The sequence below is a fragment of the Apis laboriosa genome, unplaced genomic scaffold (genome assembly GCF_014066325.1).
Source record: "Apis laboriosa isolate Shangri-la unplaced genomic scaffold, ASM1406632v1 scaffold34_cov151, whole genome shotgun sequence".
In the NCBI taxonomy this organism is placed as follows: domain Eukaryota; kingdom Metazoa; phylum Arthropoda; class Insecta; order Hymenoptera; family Apidae; genus Apis; species Apis laboriosa.
The window spans coordinates 5,661,027-5,684,385 of record NW_025222928.1 but is presented as its reverse complement, the minus strand read 5'-3'; the positions used below and the strand labels follow the sequence as shown (position 1 = coordinate 5,684,385).

At 30.7% G+C, this 23,359-nt stretch overlaps 5 protein-coding genes across 15 annotated transcripts in view; 2 read left to right on the top strand and 3 right to left on the bottom strand.

Moving 5' to 3' along the window:
- LOC122715327 overlaps positions 1-11,156 on the top strand; it is a 29,752-nt gene extending 18,596 nt beyond the window's left edge. For 2 of the 10 annotated variants that reach the window (XM_043937439.1, XM_043937436.1), the window contains exons 2-12: positions 4,884-5,249; positions 5,783-7,130; positions 7,224-7,339; positions 7,447-7,587; positions 7,652-7,749; positions 7,857-8,040; positions 8,123-8,345; positions 8,472-8,722; positions 8,815-9,023; positions 9,097-9,250; positions 9,371-11,150. In XM_043937439.1, the coding sequence (XP_043793374.1) occupies positions 4,884-5,249; positions 5,783-7,130; positions 7,224-7,339; positions 7,447-7,587; positions 7,652-7,749; positions 7,857-8,040; positions 8,123-8,345; positions 8,472-8,722; positions 8,815-9,023; positions 9,097-9,250; positions 9,371-9,487 (3,207 nt within the window). In that variant the 3' untranslated portion in view covers positions 9,488-11,150. Of the gene's footprint in view, positions 1-154; positions 284-1,371; positions 1,454-1,574; positions 1,699-4,502; positions 4,683-4,883; positions 5,250-5,782; positions 7,131-7,223; positions 7,340-7,446; positions 7,588-7,651; positions 7,750-7,856; positions 8,041-8,122; positions 8,346-8,471; positions 8,723-8,814; positions 9,024-9,096; positions 9,251-9,343 lie in introns of those variants that run through there. The other 8 variants (XM_043937438.1, XM_043937440.1, XM_043937433.1 and 5 more) reach the window with 8 other exon arrangements.
- Positions 11,157-11,457: 301 nt separating this feature from the next.
- On the bottom strand, positions 11,458-12,388 carry LOC122715119. Its single transcript, XM_043937041.1, has 2 exons — positions 11,852-12,388; positions 11,458-11,587 (listed from the first exon to the last, which is right to left on the bottom strand). The coding sequence occupies exons 1-2, from the start codon at positions 12,214-12,216 to the stop codon at positions 11,527-11,529; spliced, it is 426 nt and encodes a 141-aa protein (XP_043792976.1). The 5' UTR covers positions 12,217-12,388; the 3' UTR covers positions 11,458-11,526.
- A 1,343-nt stretch (positions 12,389-13,731) lies between these two features.
- LOC122715084 lies at positions 13,732-15,300 on the bottom strand. The gene is made up of 2 exons (XM_043937006.1): positions 15,091-15,300; positions 13,732-14,760 (listed from the first exon to the last, which is right to left on the bottom strand). Exons 1-2 carry the CDS (start codon positions 15,125-15,127, stop codon positions 13,949-13,951), a joined length of 849 nt encoding a protein of 282 aa, XP_043792941.1. The 5' UTR covers positions 15,128-15,300; the 3' UTR covers positions 13,732-13,948.
- A 1,057-nt stretch (positions 15,301-16,357) lies between these two features.
- LOC122714968 (anaphase-promoting complex subunit cdh1-like) lies at positions 16,358-17,721 on the bottom strand. The gene is made up of 3 exons (XM_043936787.1): positions 17,536-17,721; positions 16,622-17,103; positions 16,358-16,466 (listed from the first exon to the last, which is right to left on the bottom strand). Exons 1-3 carry the CDS (start codon positions 17,704-17,706, stop codon positions 16,358-16,360), a joined length of 762 nt encoding a protein of 253 aa, XP_043792722.1. The 5' UTR covers positions 17,707-17,721.
- Positions 17,722-17,753: 32 nt separating this feature from the next.
- Positions 17,754-21,534, top strand: LOC122714965 (A-kinase anchor protein 10, mitochondrial). 2 transcript variants are annotated; one of them, XM_043936783.1, is made up of 9 exons: positions 17,754-18,057; positions 18,999-19,785; positions 19,886-20,146; positions 20,246-20,396; positions 20,505-20,619; positions 20,690-20,861; positions 20,939-21,012; positions 21,081-21,133; positions 21,220-21,534. In XM_043936783.1, the coding sequence occupies exons 2-9, from the start codon at positions 19,256-19,258 to the stop codon at positions 21,307-21,309; spliced, it is 1,446 nt and encodes a 481-aa protein (XP_043792718.1). In that variant the 5' UTR covers positions 17,754-18,057; positions 18,999-19,255; the 3' UTR covers positions 21,310-21,534. The 2 variants fall into 2 exon arrangements, with proteins under 2 accessions (XP_043792718.1, XP_043792717.1); XM_043936782.1 differs by lacking the exon at positions 17,754-18,057 and adding an exon at positions 18,191-18,777.
- The last annotated feature ends 1,825 nt before the right edge of the window (positions 21,535-23,359 follow it).

Genomic DNA, 23,359 nt, shown 5'->3' with positions numbered 1-23,359 from the left:
TTTGCTGTAAAACGAAACTGGCTAGGAACTCCGGTCTTATGCAACTCGTCGAGATCGATTTCTCGACGAGGAGTTGTTGTTCGACTCCTTTGTCGAGCAGAGACGTCTCGTTAATCGCGGAGTGGTTTCACCGTTTTCGCCGGCTTCCTTCCTTCCTTCCTACGAAAATATTGATTTTTCGCGCGGATAAATTGGCCAGATGAATAATCTGGCTTCGTTGTTCTCGTCGATGTTCACCAGGAGGCTCGTCAGGTTTAACAGTTTGATCCTGCGATTCGACGAGGTGAGATTTTTTTTTTTTTCTTTTCTTTTTAACCGGATTCAGATCAGAAGTCGTGAGTTCTTTGGAAACGGCGGTGAAGATACTTCGATATCTTCGAAGATGTTTCGAAAGAATTGGTGGAGAAGTATTTTTGATACGGTGCGTTTATATTCTTGGTAGAAAAAAAAAAAATTTTCGATGGAACAATAATCTTGGGGAAAGTAATTTCTCCTTTTTTCTTGATCGTGATAGATGTTCTTGATAGATCTCGATCGATCGCGATAAAGGGGTTTCGATTCTTGGAGAAAGTAGATTTTCAGGATTTCTTCGGAAATTTCTACAAAAAATACAAAATATTTAGATCAGTGATGACGACTCCTTTTAAGTTTACTTATCGCGATACGTAAAATTGAGAAAAATAATTTCGATAATTTCGAGATTTTTTGCAAACATTTATTTAAGTTTCTCTTTCGCGGTTTAATCAGAATCGACATCGAGACTCACCTTGATCTTTTATCTTTTGTCAAAAATGATCTTCACGTTGCACATTCTTATTCATATAATACTCGTACTATTTAATACTGTTTTTTTTTTTTTTCAGAAAAAAAAAAAGTAATAACAATTTCTTCACTTTTTCGTTTTTCTCCTTTTATTCAATATCACAAAAAAAATTAATGCCTAATACTGTCAATAGTGTTTCTTGAGTCGCCCTCTATCTTCTCTACAATTTGGACAATCGCTGTTTCCACTTAGAAAAAAAATCAATACAATAACTATCACTGTTCTTCCAATTAAAAATTATTCGTTCGACCACGTGTCTCATATTATTATTACAACAAAATTTTTATTCGCGCGTTGTATTGATTTAAAAAAAAAAAAAAGGGATAATAATGGTGCACCGTGGAATCAAGTGGTTGTTCGTTTGTCGAGTGGTCGATCGAGACAGGCACTAGCAACAGCGTAGCTGCGCTGTAATAATGGGTGGCGTGGCGCGAAACGGGGTTCTTTGTCGGCCAATCGGCCTCGCCGCTTTCGGGACTTCCCGAGACCTTCTAGCCGCTCGTGTCACGAGCCATTTCTCACAGTTCTCGGTCGTTTCTCGCTCGTTATCACGGTCAAGAACGGCTCTCTATCGGGCCGAGATATTTTTTTCGATGATAAATCAATTATTCCTTGAGAAATTTCGAAGAGGTATTCTCCTCTTATGGAGTTTAACATTCGATCGTTTGAAATGATTTTTGAGGTTAGAAGTAGTAATTGAATGGTTTTATTATTTGGAATTATTGAATTAAGAAATACGATTTATATGATATTTCTCGATTATTATATTCGATTATAATTGCGGAATTCGAAGTTGTTGGGGAATTATTATTTGTAAGAATGGGATGTGGTTTGAAGAGAAGGATTTCGTTTGTTGGAGTGGCTGGTATCATCAGGTTAGTAAGTTTCCTGTTTGAACAGTTCGTTCGTAATTGGAGGAAACTCGAGTCTGACCGGATCATTTGAGAATTCTAATGGAAATGGTTTCCTTGGCTGCTAGGAGTGACCTGATCAATTATTGAGATTTGTTCAAATACCTGAATATTTTATTTACTTCCGTCTTTCAATATATATATAATATGCATGTATTCCGTAATTTAAAAATATTTAAATTCAAATTAAGCGTTCAAATATTTAAATTTGTTCAAACTTTTAAATATTCATATATTTAAAATACCTATATCTTTCAACACATCCTTTGTATTCAAATATTTCCTTTTAATATTCTTTCTTCTCAACACGTGTCTCGAATCAACTCGTATTAATTTTTAAAAAAAATTTTTTCATTAAAGAATAAAAACTTCGCATATTTTTATCTAGAAAAAGAAAAAAACGATAAGATATTTACATTATAATTTACTAATAAATAAATTTATAATTTGAAATTTGTAATTCGATATTACCTGTCTTTCCACTCGCTAGACTTGCCATTTATCAGCCATAAATCGCGTGAAAGATACGAAACGATCGATCATCTATGGAAGGGAGAATCATTTAATGACAACGCGAGTGAAGCACCATCGTTAATCTAAACGCCTTTTACATGATCTAGTGGTGCTCGAAAAGGGGAACACCGCACGATGACGCGATCTTCCTCGTCGATTACAATTCAAATACGTAACGATGATGAGAGAGAGAGAGAGAGAGAGAGAGAGAGAGAGAGAGAGAGAGAGAGAGAGAGAGAATGATAGGAGGCGGAAGTGGAGGCGAGTAGTGGGTCTGTTTTGTTCTGCTCTGCAATCACGTTGAATTATTATTTTTGTGAACTTTGTTTTTCGACGCAAAATATCTCTTTTAAATATTTGAAATTAAAAAAATTCCTTAAATATTTATTATATGAGATATGATGATAAAATCGCTAATTATATGTTTATTTATTATTCGACTCAGAAATTTGTGATTGCAAATTGTTAAATTATTATTTTATAAGTTTCAATAATGATAGACTCGCATAAAAGAATTTTTTTTTTCTTTTTTCCTAAAAGATTTAATATTTTGCGAAAATTTTTTATTATTTGTTAAAAAAAATATAAGTATTCATCTATCGATATCTATCATAATAATATAACTGTTTTCTGTTTCTTTTTCTTTATCTATCTTTTTTCCTCATATTTGATAACGATAAATATCGAAGATCGACTCGCTAATTGAAAAACTAACGTTCTTTAAAATTACAGTTGAAACGATTTAGATTATCATTTCGTGAATGGGAATTTTTTTTTTTTTTTTTTTTTTTTTACATAAGAATAAAACTTATCTCGAGTTTTTAAACATTGGTATTTTTTAATTATTCTTTTCATCGTGCTTTATATAACGATCAAAAGAATAATATGAGACAGATTCCTTGATTGGAACGATAAATTGTCATTGCGGTTGCACAACTCGATATACGCGTAATTTCTCGCTAGTATTACTCGATACTCCACGCCACGTGTCTTAATAAATACGAGCGGTAAATCACCGAGAATTTCATGTAAGAATGCGATGCCTCGATTTCCATTCATCGAATGAAATTCTCTTGTAATTTATGCAATTATTATTTATTCACGAGAGAATAAGAATTTTAAAATTCTATTCCAAGATAATACTAATTACTTTTTTTAATGTACAAAAAAACATATATACGATGGAATAAAGAAACACGTATGACGTTGTTTTAAAAGTAATTGTACAAAATTATCGAGATTCAATTTATGCAATTATATTTATTCACTAATAAGAATTTTAAAAATCTATCGTCAACTGATCATTTTCAAACGTATATTATAAAAAAAAAAAATAATAAATTTACAATAGCAAATTGTACATTGATTTACAAAAAAATAAAGGCAAGAAATATAATTATTATATAGCCAAGATAATAACGCGCGTAATCGTTCAATTTTCAAGAAAATTTCTCTTTCAATCTTCGTTCTTCTAAGATTCCCCTTCTTAAATAATACGTAATCTAAATACGTATGCTTAATTCTCGTTAAATCTCAATCATCTCCAGAATTAAAAATAGAGGATATCGAAGAAGAATCGAATTTTTCCCCCCTCCTCTATCAGACGATTACTAAGAAGACTTTAACGAGTAAAAATTTATTTTACTCTTCGACAAAATTTTTTTCGTTACTTAGATAAAACATAGGTTCAACATTACATTTATTAAAAAGTTCGAATTGTTATGTCGTTCCGAAAAATCCTGTGAGTGATTTCACTAATTCGTTCAATCCCTCTTCCCCCTCCTCCCCCCGTAATTCGGCGAATTTCCGGCCGATTGAAACGTGAAATTAAGTTTTCACGTGGAATATATCGTCGCCTCCACCCTCGCGCGAAATTCGCAAATTCTGGAAGGACCATTCCGGATATTATTCCCGATAATCGAATATCGCACCGATTGACCGATCGGACGATTGAGATCCGGATTTTAATTGCTCCATCGATCCGGCTTGCGCTGGACACATCTTTGTTTCCATCAACGATTGACAACCCTCTCCCCTCCCCCCTCTCGTTTCGTTCACTCGCATTTGTCCACCGTGTTGTCCTTTCGATCGATCTTGGATCGAAAATGAGAAACTTGAAACTTCTTCGAGCGGAATAAGAATGGAAAAATGGAAAATGTGTTGATGTGAAGAAGAGAATTAATTTTACGTAACTTCGGTTATCGCGTTAAAGGGGAAGCACGAAGATAATAAATGACAATAACGGAAATAACAATCGTGATAACATTGATTGTAATGGCGGTGGTAATTGTAGAGGGACGGTGCGAGAATAAAGGAACGATAATAATATAAAGACACGCTTAATAATAATAAAACAAGTGTAACAACGAAGCGAGTATCTAATAAATGTAATAATGACGTAGGAAAAGGAAGTTGAGGAAGGGATCGCGTTAAAGGTAATCGATAATTGATGTGACGCAACAACTCTTTATAAATAAAAAAAAAAAAAAAAAAAAAGGAAAACTCGTTCCCAACAAGATCATATGCAGTAAATAAAGTGGCTATTAAATAATTTCTTGCTCCCATCTATGAATATCTAGTTACCATGAGATTACCGTATTTACTCTGACCTATCATTTGTCAATCTTCAATTGCAGAATGGCAACCGGGAAATGAGCGTGTCGCCGAGCAAAGAGCAGCCGAGCCTCGAGATGGATGGAACGCATCTCGAGGACAATAGCTTAAAAGTGTCGCCTGTGCAGAACGTTGCGAGGCAGGACTCGGGCGTCCCGGAGGATCTCGCGTCGCCGTTGGCCGACGCCGATAAGCTTCCCAACGAGGACCCGGATTCGACGATGAACAGCGACTGCAACATAACCGTGATCCACGTGACCGAATCCACGGAAGCGAATAAACCTGATCCGGCTCTGAACAGCGACAAGAAGGATTATACGGGCGAGGGGAAGGATAGCAAGGACGGAAGCGACAGTGGGGTGGAGGGTTGCGCCGCCGAGGTCCCGAGGGTGAGGATCGATCGAAGCTTGGTGGACGAGGGAAAAGTCCTTGCGCCACATTCGACGATTATTCAACGAGTTGATCAGAAAGGGATCGTGTTAAAAAAAAAAAAAAATCGAAAGATCAAATTTCTGAATTTTGATCAATTTGGCCCAATTTTTAATTATTGACCTCGTGGATAAATAATATCTCCCTTCTCGAAGGTCAAAAATTCACGTCCTTCTAACTTATGAAGAATGTTGATACAACCCAGCTCTCGTTGGATTTATAGTTATACACAGCTATATGGAATGACCCATTTCGGTCTGTAAATAGATTTCCCCCCAGAAAGTACCTTGAATAGCTCGGAGCAATTTGAGAAGGCCATTAGTTTTTCGTATATACGAATCTGAGATACTTCAATGTCGCCAAATTTTCCTACTACCTAGTGGAAAGAAATTGTAATAATGGTCTTTACGATACAATTAATCCAAGTTATGGAAAATGAATTCACGATAAATAATCAAGTCCAATTCATATTAACGTATCGTCATATTTTCAGGTACGAAGTCGAAACAGCATCGATTACGCGAGCAGTTGTGGCGGCCTCGACGAGGCGTCCTGCGATTCCAGTCTAGTCAGCTGTTGCTCCGTATACGAGGACCCATGCGCAACTTTACCCGACGATGTCAGGTTGACCACTGGCGGAGAGGGTACCAGCGAGGGTGGCAGCGAAAGTTCCTCCATAGCGGGTAGCGTTTCCGCACGTGCAAACCGAGCCAACGTTAAGAGAACTATACCCGCTTCTACCGTCGGTAAGAAGAAGACAACCGCGACAGAGACTCAGAAAAGCGCGAGGGTAAAGCCAGCACCGTTGGTTTCGGCCGCTACCCCACGCTCCAAGCCGCGTACCGCAACCCCAAGGAATATTCTGAGCAAAGCGCAGCCGGTGGCGAGGGGGGACAGAGCCCGATCCAGGGAAAAATCGGCAATCAGAGAGGGAAATAATGATAACACGGCAAGTAATAGTCGAGTTTCAACGGCATTCCGTTCAGGTGCGACCCAAATGCTGCCGCGAACGAGGACGAGACCTATTCCTGATTCACTGCCATCTATGCTCACCACAGAGATCAACAAGGATCTGGCACAGCGTGGCCGAGGTCAGAGTGGCAGCTGCAGATCCAGAGGCGGGTCCAGCACGCGTGGTGCTCGCACTCCTAGCTCGACACCGTCCGAAGAGGTTCGAAAACCTCTGTCCACAGCTAGGGTATCGTACACTGGTCGTACGGAAGCTGCGAAAGCTTCCTCCAGATCGGATAAGATGAGCACGGATAATAAAGCTCTGGACACGTATGCCACGTTGCCTAGAAGGAACAGGAATAAGATGAGTATTGGCAAGGTCGGTGAGAAGGTGGACAAAAGCGTCAGAAGCAGATCTGGAAGTAGAGACGCGAGTTTAAATAGACAGGTTGAAAAGAAGAGTAACGCCAAAGAGAATTCGACACACAAAAGTCTGCCACCCTATCCGAGGCACAAGATTGTGCACGAGAAGACGCGTATTTATCATGAAACAAGCGTGCAAACTGGTCTGACCGGTCATGACATCGAGAATGCTTTGTCTGGAGTGCCAAGTGTTGTCACCGGGCCGGAAGTGGTCGAGAGGTTACACGAGGGGTGTCAAACGGAGGGCACGTGGGAGGATATGCAAGCGATGCAGAGTGACTTGAAACGGTTAAACGAAGAGACGATGCAACAAAAAGAGGAGAACGAGAAGCTGAAGGCTGAAATTGTCGAGGTGAACCGTCTCCTTAAAGAGGAACAGGCGGATCACGCGTTCGCGCGGCAAGAATTAGATAGAAATGCACAGCGAGTATTGGCGATGCTTGGAACTCCACAATCGGAGCATGCAGGTGGTTATTGAAGCATTTGATTTAATATTTTCCCTTTTTGCTTTGATTGTTTGTTCACTTTTTTTAAAGTGAATAATTTTGGATTGATTTTAGAAGGGAGTGACAGCTTTTTGGAGTTGGAGTGTCATTTGCAATCGTCTGGACAAGTTGTAGCAAATCAACAGTTAGAGATAGCTGATTTACAATCTTTGTGCCGTATGTTGAGTAGAGTAAGTTGTATTATATTTTTTATTTTTGTATTCTCTTTAAATTTTATATTTGTTAGTTGTATTGTAATATATATTGTTAGTTACATATATTATAATCGTTTGTAAAGGATTTGGAGAAAAGTTTGGCTGCTCAGAAAGCGTTGCTACAACAACAACAAGAATTGGAGGCAGAATCGGCTGAGATGCAAGATTTTCTACAAGAAGAAAAAGCCACTTTAGCGGATGCTTTAAAAGAGGCTGAAACAGAGGTATTTCTTATTTATTAATAAATGGAAAGATAATAATGATCAACAAATTTTTTCTAATGCACAGCTTGCAAAAAAAGAAGAACTACTAACGAAACGCGAATTAGAATTAGAAAGACAAACCGAAGAATGTAAGCATTTAGTACGAATTAGCGAACAACGAAGGTAAATATTAAAAAAAAAAAAAAAAAAAAAAAAAATTAATAATCTTGAAAATTTTCTTTAAATATAATATTTGTATTTTTATTCATATTGATTTTTTATTTATTCAGACAAGAAAATTTATCTATGAGCATGAAATTAAATGCAGTCGAACGACGAAGCAGGGAACTTTTACTCACGCAAGGAGCTGCCGTTTCCGGAGCTGCGGTTGCGCTTTCCGGTCTTGGAACTAGGCTAGAAGGATTAGTAGACCAATTGATAACATCGTATAGTATCTCAGTAAAAGATCTTGAAGTAATATAATATTCCATTATTTTTTATCGTATATTTTTAAATTGATCGTTTAATGATATTTAAATATCGTTTTCATTTGTAGGATGTGATATATCACAATGAAGCATATAGCAGAAGCAACAGTAGTGTCGAATCGAGTCCAGTTAGCTCTAAGCATAGCCTGAAAGAGTGTACACCCAGTCCGAAGAGTGGATCTTTCGTTTCCGCAGTGATTGGAGCAATCCGGAATGCGGCAACACATCCTTTTGCAACGAAAAACACTGATAAAAAATCTTCTTTAGAATCAGCTAAACAAATATATAAAGGTATATATATATATATATATTGTACTATTTATCAATGAATAGAGAAAAGTCATTTGATTAATAAGAGAAAATCTTCTTTCTATTATAAATACATTTCTTTCTATTATCAATTCCATTATCATTTAGAATTAAGTATGGAATCATCGTCTGATTTGCTCGATTTTGAAACCGAGCCATGCCTGATGATGGAAAGTGTGTTAGAGGATGTTCCCTTACCCGATACGTACTCGCATAATATGGTGTCGAGTAGTGATTCACTTCGCAGAGCTTTAAGCTTTCCGGAAACCGTAGACGAAGGTAATCTCAAAAAGACGCGTACCAATGAGGAGTGTTCAAGTCTTACGAATCTCACCCAAGCAATTTTACATCGTCGTAAGGTACAAAATATAAAAATATTTCCAATATTTTTATCAAATAAAAATACAATCATCGAAAAGAAAATCATTATAATTTGCATAATTTTCTACAGGTTGAAAATGAGGAAGATGATGATTGCGATTCTATCAGCGAATCTGATACCGGTACGAATGATGGTCCGTTAGCTTCGGATTATTGTCCGGCTGTTAGTCTTGTTGATCAAGTTATTGATGTAGATAATCTTGTTACAAAATTACTAAAAGTATTGCGAATAATACAGCTCGATAATGATACATGCATACAGGAGCTGAAAGAAGAGAAGTAATTTTATATCTTCTTGTTTTACAGCAAATCACAATATAAAGCAATGTACAATACATGTAGTGATTTGCAGGTCTGAGTTAGAAACGAAATTGGAAGTGACTGTAACGGAGTTGGAAGAATTGCGTAAAATTGTGGACAACTTGCATCAATCGGACGAAATTCTGAGCAACAGTTCGGACAGGAGACGTAGCGTGATGGAAAACTGTCGTTTGCTGATCAAAGAGGTAATAGCTGGTGATGTAACCGATACATATCTATGAAATGTTTCTGGTGCCGTTTTAAGACTTGTTTAATCAGCGATTGACTTTTTAAAAAAGATGTCAAATGGAATAATTCCTCTATAGGCGGGTAAGGAGGAATTAAAATTTGACGAGCCCGCAGTTGGTAATAATAGTGATCCTGGAGGAGCTACAAATTGTGAAGATCTCAACGCGAACATAGCCGCTCAACCATCTTCCTAAACACATTTCCTTTTTATTTTTTTATTTTTTTTTTTTTTCTTCTCCTTTCGTTGTTATCATCTTTTATCTTTGACGATGTAAATCATTATTGATTTTATTTGTTTTCATAATCATCATTCGTTTGTTGATGCCAAAATAAGAGCCACGTTGAAAATCGCTCTAATGCGTGTCATCTGAAAGAATCGAGTTGAATTGATGCTCGATAGTATGTATATTCATATTAATTACTGTTTTTTCGACGATCGTGTCAAGATGATTAGATGATATCGTAGATCATAAACTATAGGCATTTTGCGTGTGTCGAAGTCATGTACAGCTTTCTCCGTGCCGTCATATTACGAAAGATATTCATGCGTATTGCTTTAGTATATTTTAACGTTAAAAAGACTTATAATCTGTGTACATAACAATAAATTTCTCCTCATAATTTCAAAATTGGATTACGTAGTCAATAATTCATGATTCGATATTTTAATATATAACTTAGGCAACTTTCACAAAAATCATAATTTAAATATGTTCTTGAATCATTATCATTCATTTTAATAGTTAACTATCTCACATTATACAATATTAAACGCGATTAATCGCGATAAAAAATATATATATAAAGGAATTCCTTGAGAATAATTAATTGCATTGATAAATGAATTTCCTTTTTCATGCCCACCGAATTCCATTTTATCACATTTATATGTTATTAATAACAAATCTTTTTTTAAGAGTATTAATCCACGTATAGAAAGGAATGCGGATAGATTGTAATGTATCTTAAAGCTCCTTTTATTGCAGTTCACTTCCTCGTTTGAATATTGGTAATAAAAGTACGAACAATGTTTGATCTTTAAACGTGAAATAACAACAGGGTACATTAGTTTTATATTACATAGCAAGGATTTGCGGTCATTTAATTAAATATTGGTGAATATGAATCATTCAAATGAAATGAAATGTTATATTATTCATAATTGTTTGATTCATTATTTGTCAATATTTAAATATCCTTGCTATCTTAAACGTAATTACAAACTTATTCGGGAATATCTTTCGTTAAAACATCTTTAATAAAAAAAAAAAAAAAATGAAAATGAACAAATCGATTGATATTTATCCCAATAAAAAATTATTCCCATGAAATGAAAAATGAACTCAAAAAGAGAACATACATCTTATTCCCAGAGCTGCTTTCTATTTTAATGATGAGATATATTTGAAAAACATATTCTTGTACATGCTTCCATAAGTATCCGTCGACTAAGTTCTCGAAAGCATTGTATATACATATATGTATGTAAGTGGATATTGTGCAACTTACAATTTTATTTTAATTCAAATTCAAAAGATTTTTTTATATAGATTTTCTTCCTTTCTTTCCTTTAATACTACAGGTTATTTACTGTATATCGCAATCTGTAAAGTTTGTGTGAAAGTGATTTTTTTCGTATCTTTTTTTTTTTTTTTTTTTTTTTTTAAATGAAATAAATGATTCCACCCAGATGATATATATTCTGAGAATCATAGTCCTAAGCATTTTTTATACAAAATATTGTGATTATATACCAAAAAAGGAACTCATAAATAATGTATTTTAATTTTTAATCAAATAAATTTCGTTTCGATAAAAATTGTATATTATATATTGTATATTTACTTAAGTATACAATTGTTCGTGAAAGGCTCGAGTGTTAATTTTATTCAAAAGATAGTATAAAGGTTACAAAAAGAAACCTTGAACCATTCTGTAACTCGTGCAATATTAAATATAGTAAAATATTTTTCGTGTAAGCTAATTTTAATTTAACATTTTTTTAATTCTTTTTTTTTTTTAAAGTTTGCTAATTAGTTACAAGCAAGATTAAAAATAAATATCATCTTAAAATAGAATTAATAATCATCATTTTTACGAATTTTTAAGAAAATGAAAAATGATGATAGTAGGGATGAGATAAAGGAACACTATATGATTAAACAAAAATGATAATGGAGCAATTAAATTTTACGTGTAAATATTTTGTGTTTCGTATAAAAGTTCGAATTCTTCATTCATGGCGAATACGACGCAACAGAGGAACCAATAAATTCGCCAAGCGTAAGCCAGTCCTGAAATAAAGATATTAAATTTAATAAAAAAAAAGTAATAATAATAGATAAAATAATAAATATATATAAATAATAAATAAAAATAAAAAATAAATAATATAATACATTTATATCTGTTGTATGCAAGAAATCAATAATGATATTATTTAATTTTAAAAAAACATATAATAATTATAATAACTATATATAATTACTAAAGAAAAAAAATAATCCTGAAATAAAATTAGTATTGATATACCAGTTTCAAGTTAAACTTGAAAATACCTTTGTGCTGACTTGGACATTGGTGACAGTTTAAGATTGATTTCCGGTTTACTCGATGGTGGTTTTGAAGAATCAATTGCCGGCAAACTAGGTTTATTATTGTCAGCAACACCTGCTAGAAGGAGTGTCTCAACAGGAGCAATGACGAGCATCACGCCATCCACGTGAACACGATAATTCTCAGATCCGTTTTGTCGCTGATCGTAATAATCGATTGTAGAATTGAAGGGAGTCGATGTTGTCGGATTCGATGATTCCACAATCGATGTTTCGTTCGCAATCGGTAAACACTGCGCAACTCTGTTAGAACAGAACGCGGCGAGTAGCAACACCGTTTTGAAAATTCGCATGTTGATCGATAGCATCGATATCTGGTTTAATAATCGCAAATATCGATCGATATTTTATACGCGTAATATCGTTGAGAAACTCCTTTTCGATGCTGAATTTGGTTGAATTGTTGAATAACACGAAATATCAAGTTTAGATTTCAAATATTTTGTTCCAAATTTGAGGCTGATACCCGATAAACCCGATCGATCGAGAAACAATCGAGAATATGAAAAGGACTTATGGTTAATTTTTGATAAGAAAAAACGATGCCCGTGGCGTGGTAGCGTGAGCAATGAACGTCTTGACGATGCGGAGGATGAGCGAGGTGTGACGACGTCTCCTGCCGACCGGCGATCCCGGTCCCCACCTGGCATGGAAACAGATCGTCAGGCAAGTTCAAGAACCTGTGGGCCCTTGTGTACGTTCTGTTGCATACATAGTCAGGTAGAACATAATCTTGGATAGAATTGATTTTTTTACTTGGATGACATTGATATCTTATTCTGTTTTATTTTTATGATTACATATATTATACATGTATATTTACAATATATTACATGTATCACTTATTCTTTTCATCTTCATTTTGAATGATTTGAATGTTGAATTTTAATCAACATTAAATTAATCAATTAGTATTATATTCTTTATATTATACAAAGATATAGATATCGATAAAAAAGCAAAAATTATATAGTACCAAAGATAATAACTACCAATATATAATATTATATATAAAATTATATTTATTAAATAGAAAGAATATTGAAAATAATTGATAATTTATATATTTATAGAGAGCTTATATATATAAATTTATATATTTTATTTCGTGTAAATTTTTATAGAATTCGTTATTCTTTTTTAGGTTTAAATCTATTCAATTATATTCAATAGGAAATATGAAATTTTATTCAAGACAAGAAAGTTTGATTGGTGAGAAAAAAAATCATTAATAGCCGATTCGCTCTCGAACTTATACATACTCTTTCGTGCACGAAATATACTGAACGTATGTGTCTGTTGTGCACACGAGCATCTACCTATATACATGTGTATATATAAACACATACATACACAAGCCGATTTGTAAAGGGCAATGGCCTCGTATGGCCCCACCGAGTTCATTTCCCCGTTCCTCTGTCTCAGCCGCCGCTTATTACCGTAACCTTGCCCTTGCTCTTACATTTCCGCCATACTCGAACTTCGCGGATTGTCTTCCTGGTTCACCTTGAATGGCGTCTTCTGATAATAAAAGCTTATTGAAATCGTTGATCACGGCTCAAATTCAAATACGATTAAGATAAGTATACAGATAAATTCGATTTTATCTATTCAGACAAAGATAAATTTTTTATTATTCGATGTATCAATACCGTACAAAAAAATTTTATTTTGGGAAAAAATTTGATAAATTATGATAAGGATTGAAAGATAGCATTTCTTGGTTTATATATATATAATTTATTTCTTCTTGAACATGATACAAAATTTATGAATCTAGTATAAATAATATAAATGTAAAAAATATAAAATATACTTTAGAATATATTTAATTCGATTAAAAGATTAATCTGCGTTAAAATTTTAAATATGATTTCTTTTATATATGTATTTTTCTATTTCTTACAATCTTAAAACTATTAACTATTAAACTATTAATAATTCATGTATCTAAGTGCACGACCTTTTTTATCTGTGAATACAGTATATCACAATTATTGTATACATAGGTATCCTTGAATAAAATTTATGTACTTTTTTCTATATAGGATAAATTTCTTTATAATTCTTATCGTTTTGACAGATACCAAATTTATCTCTATATCTTCCAGGTCCACAATTCTCAATACCACCTCCCAGTAACACTAGCTCTTGACGCTTATTGTCCAATTCATTCCTCTCTTCAGATATCGAAGGTATATCCTCCTCTTCCTCCTTAGATAATTGTTTTTTTAACGATATCCCTGGTTTAGTTGCTTTTGATATCTCTTCTTTAACCGGTAGATCATCAGAACGATCAAAATTTTCCACTTGTAAATTTCTAGCGTTTGCAGATCTTTTGTTTTCTTTCATTGAACTATCAATAATCAGATGTAGTTCTGTATCATTCGAAATTTGTTTAGTCTTTTTTATTGCCTTTTTACTATCAATAAGTATTTCTGAATTAGTTGTCTCTTGCAAAATCGTTTCAGAATTTTTAGTATTTTTTAACAATTCAATTTTTTCGCTATTTTTAGCATCAGGCAATTCAGGATGTTTACCTTTATCCCCTTCCTTTTCTATATGAACAATCTCGACGTGGTAAGGCCCCCTCCCGCCATCTGCATTTTCTGTCTCATAAACCAACGTTTCAGATGGTTTCTCGCTGATCTGTTGCTTACTGTACTGCGGAATTAGCTCGTTCATCTCCAGCATTTGTGATGCCAGATTCCTGAAGAAGAAACCATTACCAGAAGTAGCAACGACTATCAAAAAATTGTCAAATTTGGCATCCACATTGAAATCACCATTCTGTCGCTGATCATAAGTTGCTGGAGCCGCATTTACTTGCAAAAATGATTTAGGTAGAATGCCTGTAAAATTATAAAGTTAATAATAACAATAAAATATAAGTATAAAATAATAAATGAATAAATATAATTTATTGTGTCAATATAATTTAGATATGCTTTTTTAGATATATGCATTTATATAATTTATACATGTCCATTTATATATGTGCTTTTTACATGTTACAAATATAAAAAGAAGAATGTAAATTTCTAAAAAAGACATATAAATAATTTATAATAACTTGTTTAAGGAAATAAGAGAAGCAGTAGAAGTTACATTAAAATAAAAATTAAATATTGAAAAGAAATCTATATTTATTTTTTAAGGAAGTCCAACAATAGTAGCTTTACCTGATAGCAAGATAACGTATGTAACATACAGTAGCATTTTGTCGAAATCCTCTGGAAGCGATCGTTCAAATCGGCCGAGCTGAACGAAGTCTGATCCTCGACTGTGCGAGAGATTCGTCCGCTTCCTTGGCAGCTTTGGATCGCTAGCAACTTGTATATAGATCGAGGGAGTATCACTGTTGGGAGAGGGTAAGAAACGCCTTGTATGTCTGGTAATCGACTTAGATGATTAAGTAGCTGCTGCCATCCATTATGACTCTATGACTGTTTATGACATATATATATATACTGCTCGTATGTAATGTCGTCCATGATTTTATCCTTCATAGGTCAAAGAAAAAAATCAAACGGTTCTCACGACAATTTATTATTACTGATTGTATTATGCATGTTTCTCAAACACGATATATTTTAAAATTCTTTTAAATAGATAATTTTAGATTGAATTTTTTTTTATGAATTTCAATGTCATCAAGAATTTTTTTAATTTTTTTACTTTAAAAATAATATTTGAAATTTTAATTCATTTAACTAAGAATAAAAATATTTTTTAAAACATTAAAAAACGATTAAACATTATTACAATAATTTCTTTTCTTTTTATGCGAAGTAAAAAAAATAACAATTTTAATTATTGCAAAAAATTATTTTAAAAATATTTATAATATAATATAATTTAAAAATATTTTAAAATACAAAGAAAACAATTATAGTATAAAAAAATGTTATTCAAGAATGAATCATGTTACATAATTGATCGATATTTTTGTTTTCTCAATCTCGAAACATTGAAGAAAATAGAAGAAGAAAGAATTTCAAGATCGTATCTTTATTTTAGTATGTGTTATCTTTGACTGAAGTCTTTTTTTTTTTTTTTTTTTTTAATTCTTTCAATAGAAATCTTCTTGTTCTTTAAATGATTGAACATACAATCAATAAAAGAAATATTCTTTTTAAAAGAATTTTAGTAGAAAATTTATGGATATTTTATTTGAAATTTAAATAAAATTATTATTATTATTATTATTATTATTAATAAATTAAAATGATTTAAAATGATGACAATTTTATAACATTATAATAATAATATAATATAACATTATAGTATAAAAAAAATACATATAAGTGCTTATTATATTATATACAGTAACTTGATGAATATAAATGCAGGATGAAGCGATGTGAACGACACGAGAATACGTAACTTAACATAAGTCGACGAGGAACATGAGAGAACTTAGTACAATCGCACACTGATATCGAATATTCATGACATAGTTTGGTTTGAGTGCATTTGATTATCCTCTTTTTGCACGAAATTCCTTGTATTGCGTGCTGTGTCATCCAAAAATTTTGGTACTAATCTCAATGCCAATCTATAAGAAAAAAAAATAATTTCCATATCTCAATAAATTCTATTGCAATTACATGCAATTTGAATTTTAATTTGGTAATTTCACTAATTAGTTTGGCTAATTATTCTATCGAATGAGATACACATTTTAATGTTTTTTGTCTGTTTATTACTCACGGAATTAATGACAATCTTCGTTTACTAAGACGACGACAACGACCATTTCCATCTGGTGAATATCCTGATCTACAACGTTTCCTAGATAATATTTTAGATGAATCTCCCATATTATGGGATAATCCCCAATTATTTTGCTCTCTTCGATTTTTTTCTATATCTTCGAATAAATTTTCAATTTTATCATTAACTTTCATCTTTAATATGTTATTCTCATTAGTAGTTGAATTCATTTTATTTGATGAAATACTTAAGGTTTCATTTGCTTTTTCAACATCCACTAAAGACAAAATTTCTGTATTCTCTATATTAGAATTTGTATTTGTTTCATTAGTTGGAAATGTTAAATTTTGTGATGTAATGTTTGAAAAATTGAGTTGTTCTATAATTTCTGAAGTTGATGGTTCGGTAGTAGTTGTAACATTAGGTTTGATCATCGGTTTAATCGTGAAATCGGCATAATCGTAGAAATAATCGTATTCCTGTAATTCAGGATTGCGTTAATTACTTAATTTATTTAAATTTCTATTAATGATATTCTTTGTTAATATAATATAAATTAATAATATAATAATATTAATGATTTACTTTAATTTCTTGTATTCTTTTAATCGGCTAATAGATAATTTTTTTATAATTAATTTATATTTATAATTAGAAAATAATAGATATATTCATATACATTTTAAAAATCAAAATATTATCTGAATATTTTATTTTTTACATTTCTACCTTTTAATTATAAGTAATATAATTATTAATGAATATCTCTTACAATCAGAGAAATATTTTTATTATACCATTAATAAAGATAAAAATTAATAATAATAATAGTTGTCGTTATCGCGTTATCTAGTGATATCAAGGTATATTAATATCTCCACATGTCGCGACGAATTTAGTCATTATTTTACCGTGTAATCATCAAGCATCTCTGAGTCCAATAATGCCAACACTTGTACATCCTTCAAATGAACCTGCACGTTCAGATCACCGGTTTGTCGTTGATCATAAGTCGCCGGTAAGGACAGGCCAGTCACAACATGATAAACGAACACGAAGAGAAAGTCGTAACGCGGATACATGATGAAGTGGACTGATTTGCTTCGATAGGCCACAAAGCTATGGAAAAATGTACGAGGATCGTCGACAGAATTCAGACTGACCAAGGTCCGTCTGAAAAGTCGACGTTATACCGATGCTCTACCTTGATATAGTGGTCAGTACATCAAGAAACCGGTATTCTTTGTCGCTAAACGGTCATGAGAGCCTCGAGCACAGTGGCCGGACATTGGCCTCATCGTGTACCGATATACAGGGAACGCGGGCACGTACGAGAATCGATGTAAAACAATTCTGATTTAAATATTAAAACATTAAATGTTCCTCGAAATTTAACATGGGAACGATACAGACGGATAAAGAATAGTAAAAAGGTAAAGATTGTCTAATAGCGGATGATATGACTCTTTATATCAATCATATAATATTGTTTTTATCAAAATTATTTTCATATGTTGAAAAAAAACAAAAATATGTGAATGATATATTAGTTAAATTATGAACAATATAATTAAATATATCGCAACATAGTTAAACTACAGTTTATTATAATAATTTATTACTAATAATTATATTGTGCGAATATCTCTGACTTCATTCATTATTATGAAATCGCATGGAATAATCGTGACCGATGAATATAAACTTTCTACGAATTAACAATATGGCAACATCGTTAGAATTATAGTAGAAATAAAAATGGATGATTACGCAATTTCGATGTCATTGATGCGTCTTTTTATGTTTTGATTCACGATCGTTTTTTAAATCTTCTGACAACGAATCAACAAATGTCGCGAATATGCTTGCATAGATATCGATATAGAGATCCTGAATGGAATTACGATGACATTAATGAGAGTTTGTTGAAATGTCATGTGTTGTTTTACATGATCAGGGAAGTTCATCGTGTTATTTTCTTAATTCAGTGCTCGATATCGTGTTTGAAAGGAACCCACGCATAATTTTCGCTTACTATAGGAAGAGGTTTGCGTCAGGGTTAAAACATTATTATATACGTTTGAATATTATATTGCATCGCTTATCATGTTTCGTTGTGACGTAAACAATGTTCCAATTTTTTAAAAAGCCTGGTAAATAATTTTTTATTCATTTATGATTGTTTGTTGATATTTCATTTAAGAAAGAAATATTTAATTGCATCGTAGTTAACCTAAATGCAAAATATTTATGTCTCTGTTTTATTTTTTAAATTTTGTGTTGCTATATGTGTGATTACTGAAAATTAAAGCAAGTATATTTTTTTATCATATATTATTTATTAGAGTTAAAAAGCATTTATTGATAATTATAGGACAAAAAGACAGGCCCAGATCTTTACAAACTTCACCCACAAAATCAACAAGCTCTGGGAAATTATTTGGAGATGTATTTAATAGTGGTTCATCAATCCAGACACCAACAGGTGCATTGTACAGTCTTGAGGAGGAACAAGAAGATGAAATTCTTAATGGTAAAACGAAAGAAACATATTCTTTCAACTCTCAGCTTTCTAAGACACTTCCACAGATACTTGCAGACAAAGGTGCTCTAGGTTATTTCATTCAATTTATGGAAACACAGAACTGTATTGCACTTATTAAGTTTTGGTTGGAAGTAGAATGTTTGTGCAGCTCATTTAATGTATTAAAAGCTAAAATGGAAAATATTGAATGTTTAAGTTGTATAAAAAATTCAAATAATATTGCCAATTCGACAGACAACAATAAAAATTTTCAGTGTGATATGACACAGAATAATATAAATAATTTTGAGAGTAAGAATCTACTATTTAATGAACATGTAAATAGTACTGAAATAAATAATACGAAATCAAATTGCAATGATATGCCAAAGACTAGTCAAACAATAAGCAACGTACGACAATCAAATCACGATTGTAGAAGGAAAGATATGACCATCAGACAAGATGCATTAAGAATTCATAAAAGATATATTATTAAGGATAGTTTGGGTACAAACAAAATTCCTGAAGATTTGAAAAAAAAAATGGAAGAAGTTCTTACTTTAGAAAACATTGAGCCTATGTTGCAGTGCCTATCAGCTGTCCAAAAGATTATATATCAAATATTAGAAACTGAGTGAGTATAAGAATTTAGAAATATTTAGAATACTTTAGAAAAAAAATACTTAGAATATTTATTTTTAAAATTTATATTTAATATTTTTTTTTTTTTTTAGATACATTAATGACTTCTTACGAAGTGAATTTCATTGCAAACATCAGATTGATGTTCTTACAAGTGGCAATGTACAATTAGCAGATATATTGTATAATGAAACTGCATTTTTTTATTTTATGGAATTTATGGAACTTGAAAACAAACGTGAATTATTAGACTTCTGGATGTCAGCTATGAGTTATAAACAAAATTTATTAGAAAAAAAGAATGGTATAGATCCAGAGGAGGCACAAACTGATGCTCTAATTATTTATGACAAGTACTTTTTTAAATGATGTTGTTTTTATAAGTTTTTAAATAGATTAATAGTAAATAATATATTTCAATATTATTGACGTTATCGTTGTGTATATCATAGGTATTTTAGTTTACAAGCAACGATGCCCCTTGGTTTTAGTGATAAAATTCGTTTCCAAGTTGAGCAGAATATTTGTCGCGAAGATGGAGAGGGACCACAACCCGATTGTTTTGATAAACCTTGTAAAATTGTATATAATTTTTTGAATAAGGTAAACATAATATCTTAATATGAGATAAAATATTATGAGATATATATTATTAGTATGAAATTGTATTGATAAGATTCAGTGATTTAGATAACAAAAGATTTTTTTCAGTATTATCTACCTACTTTCTTATCATCTCAGTTATATTACAAATATTTATCGGAATTGATTAGTGCTATACAAAGCAGTCCATGTTCAAATTTACATCCTAGATTAAAAAGAGCAGGTTTGTGTTGTGCAAGTAGTAATATCATAAAAATAAAATTGTCATTTAAAATATTTAAAAAAAATTACAGGTTCTGATTGTAGTAGTGAAGTCAGTTCTGTTAGTATTAATATGCAAAATACCCTGCAGGCAGGGAATGATGGAAATAGATTAAATAATAAAAGAAATATTACTAATAGCATGAATATTGATACTAGACAACTTTATGATCCAGATTCTTTATGGAAACGTAATAAATATAGGTAATTACAAAATGAATAATTAAAATTAATAATTTTATTCAATGAACATTTCAAGATATATTTTGTTTATTTTATAGTTTGAGCGTCGGTTATATTGATGATTTAGGAAGATTCGTTACTGAAATAGAACCTGATCCTCAAAGAAAATATGGTGAGTTATTTAAATTTAGTTTCCTGAATATAGAATGTAAATGCAATAATTGTTTAAAACAATTTTAGAATCTCGATTAACACGTGCTGTAAAAAGATTTGTAAATATGGAGCAAGATAAGGTAATTTTCATATTTATTAATGATATATCCAATATTTAATACAATTTTTAATTTTTTTTAAAATTAAAATAAATCAATATAATTAGGCCAAAGAAGAGTTAGCATGGAAGATTGCTGAGATGATCATTCGTGAGATCACTTCTTTGACTCTAGGAGCTTCAAATTTTTCATCTTGATAACAGATACTATATCAATATCAATATCAATTTTTTTTTCTTTTTGCGTAATATACTTTGTATTTTTAAGTGCTTTAAGGTGAATATTTTGTTTAATACTGTACGATTTTTTTAATTTTTTATTATAAATGAACACCGCGAATTCCACTAAAGTGCCAAATTGAATAAAAATAAAAATAAATTATTAAATTTTATAATTGTAAAAAACATAAGTTTATATTTATGAATTTTTATGTATTTATTATATTGTCTTGCGTACTATATGTATTTAATGTTAAATTTATTGCAAAATTAATTATTATTTTCGTACTGTTACGAATAGTTTATTTTCTTTTATAATAGATTTTCTTTAAAAATAATATTTTAAATTTATAATTAAGATTCAATAATTTTAGATTTTATAAAAATTATAAAAAAATTAAAACAAAAAACAAAACAAATAATGTCGATAAATATATAAAATTTTTCCGTTTATTTAAAGCATAATAATGAAGTATGTACATACAAACGGAAACAATAATTTTCAAGTGCTTTAATTGCTTTTAACATTTATGAGATTATAAAAGTATTTGTTTCTATTTGTAAGATACGATTGTATTTTTAAAGAACTATATTAGAATGTACAAAACATATTATTTTGCGTTTAATATAGCATATTACCTTCTTCAATTATTTAACTGCCAAGAATTTTTGCAGTTCGAAATTTTATGCTTCTCTCATTTTTAATTTAGATGTAAAATTAAAAAAAGAAAAGCATTTTGCACGTATCATAATGAAATTATGATTAAGATATAATAGAAATTTTAAAAATCAACGAATGAAATCCAGTTTAGATATTAAAGAAACAATAACGAATCGGATGAACAACGACGAAATTGTAGGTTTTTACGAATTATAACTTATTTTTTAACAATTTTTTTTTCTAACAATAATTATTGTATTGTATTGTGTGGATTTTATTAGATTTAAATTTATTATATTAGACATATTACCTTACTTGACAGTATTTATTTATAACATTTTTAAATGATTATACAAAACATTAGTTTATTATTACATATAATTGAAAAACTTTTATATATGATCAGTCTTATTTAATAGGATTAGTTATCTAATTAGAATTATTGTTGAATATTCAAATATTGTTATATAAAAATTATTTTATTAAAATCGATCTATTTTTAAAAAAAAATATGAAAAATGAAATTGCTAATAATGTATTAAAAAAAAAAAAAAAAAAAAAGATTTAGATAATACGAAAAATGTATGCGATTTAGGATTAATGTTCTTAAAATGTTAGTCGATTGATTAATGGTGCACGTTAGTTCCTTTTTATGTAAAAGCGAAAAAACAATTATTTTAAAAATAGCTTAATTTTGTCTGCGTATGCATTATGATATTTTGGCAATTTATACTCGTATAATAATTTATATTTTTAAAAAATATGAAAATATTACATTTTTACATATTTAATAGATATTCAAAGTTTAATACATTAATATAAACGAACAAATTTTCTGACTAATTACAATATATTTCATATATTTGCATAGATGTTTGGTGCTATACATAAATACAACTCGAAAAACAATCTTGCTAACTTTAATAACTATAAATCTTTAAAAATACAAAAATTCAATCATTTGTTAATAGTGATGTATATAAAATTTTTTTATTAAAACAAGAATTGTTGTATAAATAAAATCTGTTAATAAAAAAATGTAAAATATTTGTTTGAAAATTCTACATGCAATTTTATTTTCTGAGATGTATTTTTTAAAAATATTTTTTGTTAATTATAATAAAAAATATGATCGATAAATTATTGTTTTTTATTTATTGAATTGAATTATATAATAAATTCATATAAAATTTAATAATGTTTAACAATTTTTAATTTACTTATATTAAATTTTAATACAAAAAACTATAATAAAATGTAAAACCGAAATTATATTGAAAAAATGATAATACTTTATCATTAAATGTTCTGCTTATATATATAATAAAAATATAAATCTTTTAACATTTATAACAATCAACAAATTAA